Source organism: Thamnophis elegans, chromosome Z (genome assembly GCF_009769535.1).
Source record: "Thamnophis elegans isolate rThaEle1 chromosome Z, rThaEle1.pri, whole genome shotgun sequence".
Taxonomy (NCBI): domain Eukaryota; kingdom Metazoa; phylum Chordata; class Lepidosauria; order Squamata; family Colubridae; genus Thamnophis; species Thamnophis elegans.
In genome coordinates this window covers 133,991,565-133,997,135 of record NC_045558.1, presented here as the reverse complement: position 1 = coordinate 133,997,135, position 5,571 = coordinate 133,991,565, and the positions used below count along the sequence as shown (strand labels likewise).

General features: G+C 43.4%; 1 protein-coding gene across 1 annotated transcript; it reads right to left on the bottom strand.

The window, feature by feature from the left end:
* Nucleotides 1–904: 904 nt before the first annotated feature.
* LOC116521860 (olfactory receptor 10G3-like) lies at nucleotides 905–2,965 on the bottom strand. The gene is made up of 2 exons (XM_032236509.1): nucleotides 2,078–2,965; nucleotides 905–988 (listed from the first exon to the last, which is right to left on the bottom strand). The coding sequence occupies exons 1-2, from the start codon at nucleotides 2,963–2,965 to the stop codon at nucleotides 905–907; spliced, it is 972 nt and encodes a 323-aa protein (XP_032092400.1).
* Between the last annotated feature and the right edge of the window lie 2,606 nt (nucleotides 2,966–5,571).

The following is a 5,571-nucleotide window of genomic DNA, read 5'->3' as shown; positions in this document are numbered from 1 at the left end:
CTGCTATTGCTATTGCTATTGAGTCAACCTTGAGCCTGGTGAGAGTTCAACTGCCAAGTTGCAGGCAGTCAGCAGAAGTAGCCTGCAGTACTTCCCTCTAAACAGAGGTGGTATTCAGCAGGTTCTGACCAGTTCTGGAGAATTGGAAGCAGAAATTTTGAGTAGTCCAGAGAGCCAGTAAATACCACCTCTGACTGGCCCTGTCCCCATCTATTCTCTGCCTCCCGAGTCCCATCTGATCAGGAGGAAATGGGCTTTTGCAGTATATCCTTCCTCTGGAGTGGGGAGGGAATGGAGATTTTACAGTATCCTTCCCCTGGAGTGGGGAGGGAATGGGGATTTTACAGTATCCTTCCCCTGGAGTGAGGAGGGAATGGAGATTTTACAGTATCTTTCCCCTGGAGTGGGGAGGGAATGGGGATTTTACAGTATCCTTCTCCTGGAGTGAGGAGGGAATGGAGATTTTACAGTATCCTTCCCCTGGAGTGGGGAGGGAATGGGGATTTTACAGTATCCTTCCCCTGGAATGGGGAGGGAATGGAGATTTTACAGTATCCTTCCCCTGGAGTGGGGAGGGAATGGGGATTTTACAGTATTCTTCCCCTGGAATGGGGAGGGAATGGAGATTTTACAGTATCCTTCCCCTGGAGTGGGGAGGGAATGGGGATTTTACAGTGTTCTATCCCTGGAGTGGGGAGGGAATGGGGATTTTACAGTATCCTTCCCCTGCCACACCCACCAAGCCATGCCCACCAAGTCACGCCATACCAACCAAGCTGGTGAATCCCACCACTGACTCTAACCACTGCACCACCGCAGATCATTAGTAACACCTTGTAGATTTAAAAGTACAAAATTCCCACCATCACTTTTAAAGACTTGATCCATTAAGAAGGGTCTTTCTTCAGTTTTTTTTCCTCACTGTTAAGTGACTATGGGCTTCTTCCTCTCTTGTCTGACCACTCCTTAACCATCTCCGAGAAGAAAGGAGTAAAAAAAAAAGACAAGATCAAGTTGAGGTGCGGAAACAATATGATGAGATAGCATCTCTCCTTCTCTTCACTGATGGCATAAAACTATTCAACACCCCTGACAAAAAGACCTTGACTAGGTGTCAGAATGGTGAAACAATTGGCAACTCCAAATCTCAACCAATAAATGCTCTGTCTTACACATTGGCAAAAAAAATCAGAACACCAAATAAAAGCTAGGCAGATTTGACCTCGTAGATGACCCCCCCCCCCGCTGTCAAGGACCTTGGCGTACTCATTTCAAATGATCTATGTGCCAGAGCTCACTGTAACATCATTGCCAAAGAGGCATTAAAAGTTGTTAACCTAATCTTGCAAAGCTTCTTCTCCAGTAATATTGTACTGCAAACTAGGCATACAAAACCTTTGCTAGACCAATTCTCGAATACAGCTCATCTGTCTGGAATCCACACTATATATTGGACATTAAAACAGTTGAGCGAGTCCAGAAGTATTTCACGAGAAGAGTCCTCCACTCCTCTGCTCACAACAGAATCTCTTATGCCACCAGGCTTGAAATTTTGGGCTTGGACAACCTAGAATTATGCTGCCTATGGTCTGACCTAAGCGTAGTACACAAAATTATCTGTTTCAATGTCCTGTCAATGACTACTTCAGCTTCAACCACAACAATACACAAGCACACAATAGATACAAACTCAAGGTAAACCGCTCCAAACTCGATTGCAGAAAATACAACTTCATCAACAGTGGTCAATGCCTGGAATGCACTACCTGACTCTGTTATTACATACTCAAACTCCCATAATTATAACCTTAAACTGTCTACTGTTGACCTCACTCTATTCCTAAGAGGTCAGTTGGGGCATGCATAAGTGCACCAGCATGCCTACAGTCCCTGTCCTACTGTCCCCATTTATTTGTACCCATTTCTTGTGTTCTTATTCATGTTTATTCTTATATCTGTTATCTTGTATATGAGTGCCTAACTAACTAACTAAATGAATAAATACCGACTCAGAAAGTTGGCCATTCAGGTTATCCAAGAATTAAGATTTCCTGCCTTTTAATTTCAAGATGGCATTTTTCATCTCCTTGTTTCGGAGCGTATATATGATGGGATTCAGGAAAGGAGTCACCGTGGTATAGAATATAGCAACTGCCCCTCCGAGGTGAACTTCTGCTCCTGGCCTCAGGTAGGTGAAACCGAGAGGTGTATAAAAGGTTATCACCAAGATTACATGAGCAGTGCAGGTGGAGAAGGCATGTCGTTGGCCATCGCTATTGCGAATCCTCAGGATAGCAAAGATGATGTAGACATAGGACACCAGAATAAGTAGAACACAACTCATGGCGACGAGACCAATGTCAATCAAGGTGAACATATGATTGAAGGAGGTGTCCGCACAGGCCAGCTTCAGCATGGCTGGGATGTCACAAAAGATGTAGCTTACCTCATTCCGTGGTCCATAGGGCAAGTGAAAAGTCAGGGTTGTCTCTATGATTGAATGCAAGCACCCACCAAACCAGGTGCCCATACAAAGCCAAAGGCAAATTTTGCGGTTCATGAGGATACCATAGTGAAGCGGCCAGCAGATGGCCAAGAAGCGGTCGTAAGCCATCACGGTGTAAAGGAAGCATTCTGTGCAGCCCACGAAATGGTAGAAGAAGAGCTGAGTTACACAGCCTGCAAATGAGATGCCTTTGTTGCCATCCAGAAAGGAAGCGATCATCTTGGGTACCACAATGGTGGAGGTGGCGATGTCCACAATGGCTAAGTGGCAAAGGAGCCAGTACATCGGCTTATGTAGCTGAGGCTCATGGATCGTGGCCAGGAAGACCAGCAAGTTACTAAGAAGAGTCAACAGGTAGATGCACACAAAAAAAAATAACAAAGGGACATGTAATATGGGTGGATATGGGAACCCCAAGAGGACAAAATGCCTCAGGGTTGTTTGGTTTTCGCACACCATTTCAGGCAATGTACGCCACATTTATCTCTGCAATGAACACAATTTAGACCACATTAGCAACTGAGGGGAGGGGTCTTTTGAAGAGCACTAACCTTTCTGTGACTGGTGGGGATGGTGTAAGATGGAGAAATGCCATGATTTCTTAACCTTGGTTCCTCAAAGAAGCAAGCTTCATTAGCAGGTCTGAACAGGTCCACTTCATCTTACATAAAAAGTTCTGGTTTTGTTCCAGAACCTGATATGGATATCAGGGGAGTCACCTAAAAAAGAGAATTTTTCAATCATGAGTCCTATAGTGAGGTACTAATACCATTCTAAAAAACCCTAGTAAGACCAACGCCTAGAGTACTGAAGCCAGTTTTGGTCACCGCACTCTAAAAAAGATGCTGAGACTCTAGAACAAGTGCAGAAAAGAGCAACTAGGGTGATTAGGGAACTGGAAGCTAAAATCTACAATGAACAGTTACAGGCATGGCTAGTCTAGTGAAGAGAAAGACCAGGGGAGACATGATAGCAATGTTCTAAAATTTGAGAGGCTGCCACAGAGAGGAAAGGGGTCAAGCTATTCTCCAAAGTACCTGAAGTCCAGACACGGAATAATAATGGATGAAAACTGAGCAAGGAGAGATTCAATCTAGAAATAAGGAGGAACTTTCTGACAGTGAGAACAATCAACCAATGAAACAAAAGTTGCCTTCGGAAGTTGTGGGAGCTTCATCACTTGAGACTTTTGAGAAGAACTTTGTCTGCCATTTGTCTGAAATGGTGTAGGGTCTCCTGCTTGAGTGGGATGAGGACTAGATGACCTATAAGGTCCCTTCCAACTCTGTTAATCTCTGTTAAGAATTATACTTCAGCGACCACCTCTTCTTCAGGCAGTATTTAACATTTATGAAACAGCTTCAGTTCGATTTCTCTCATTTTCATATTTTGCCTATCTATGGCACCAAGCTGTCAAGCAAGAACATTAGGAAGGAGAGACCCGAATAATATCCAGTTGGTACTGAATTTTGTTAGTGTCTGATCTACCAATTGTCAAGATCTATCCTTTCCATGTTTAGAGGTAGCTAGCTACTCTCATGGATATGAAGTTCCAACAAGCCATTACTGAGATGGAATACTTGTTCAATATTGTTCTGATGAATAAGCTTCTTAATTTGTTCTCCTTTCTCAGAGTAATTCTATGCTGAAGCGATCTCTAGCTCTCCTGTCACTTCACGCTGCTTCCAGATACTCTGTCACACTCTCAAGCATCTCTTTCCAACTCCCTCTGCTCAAAGCTCTTTTCTAAAAAAGGCACATAATCGTGCCACATATTTTATTTGTAATAATGCACATTGTGCAACCTTGTTATCGATCCATTGGGAATTCAGGCTCCTCTGAAAAATCCTTGTCGCTGGGGGGGCGGGGAATGATCAGATCTCAAGAGAGCACCCTTTGCTTTGCTCGGATGAAATCCCAAGGTCCTGCCATTGCTTCATAAAGCTGGGAATCTCAGGAGAATAGAAAAGAACAAGAAAAATTATCCCCATTTGCCTTTTCTACCCTTGCTTAAGAAATAGAGGTTTTGTATAAGATGTATCAGTGGTGGGTTTCAAATATTTTTAGAACCTCTTCTGTAGGTATGGCCTGCTTTGTGGGAGTGGCTTGCTGGCCATGTGACCGGGTGGGAGTGGCTTGTTGGCCATGTGACCGTGTAGGAGTGGCTTGCCAGCCATCTGACTGGGTGGGCATGGCCAACTTGTAAAATGTGGGGAAAGTCACAACAACGCTCTTGCTTAGCAGCCAAAATGTTGCCTCAGAAACTCTGGCATTTGAAGAACACGTCTTAAAGCTGTCAAGTTACAAGACCCTTGCACCCCTAACCCTTTAGAAAAAAATGACAGGGTGTTCAAACTTGACAGCTTTAAGACTTGTGGACCTCAACTCCCAGAATTCCTCCTCCAGTCATGTTGGCTCAGAAACTCTGGCATTGAAATGTGCAAGTTTTAAAGCTGTCAAGTTACAAGACTATTGCATCACTAAACCTTTAGAAAAAAAAACCCAGGGGTGTTCAAACTTGACAGCTTTAAGACTTGTGGACTTCAACTCCCAGAATTCCTCCTCTCACTCTTCATCTTGATGATGTGCGGATGGGTGGGGGGAGGGAGCTTGAACTGGTTTTAAACGGCGCTGTAGATTTGTGGAACCTCTTCTACAGAAACAAACACATTTTGACTTCTAGTTATTACTTTACTCATTTCTAGATGTTGGCAGATCTGTTATTCATTATCTTTTCCAGTATCATCCTGGGTATTGATGTTAGGCTGATTGGTCTGTAGTTTCCTGGGTCTGGTTGTTGTTGTTTTTTCCTTTTTTGAAGATAGGAACCACTTCAGTTCTTTTCCAGTGTGGTAGTTCCCCAGGGCTCCAACAAAATTTAAAGATATAATACAATGAGATGACATTGGCCAGTTCCTTCTGAACTATAGGATGTAATCCATTAAGTGCTAGTAATTTATATTCATCAAGGTCAGACAGGTGTTCTCTTACCATTTTCTTGTTTATATTACCATATTTTTTGGAGTATAAGATACACCAGAGTATAAGACGCACCAAGGTTTTGA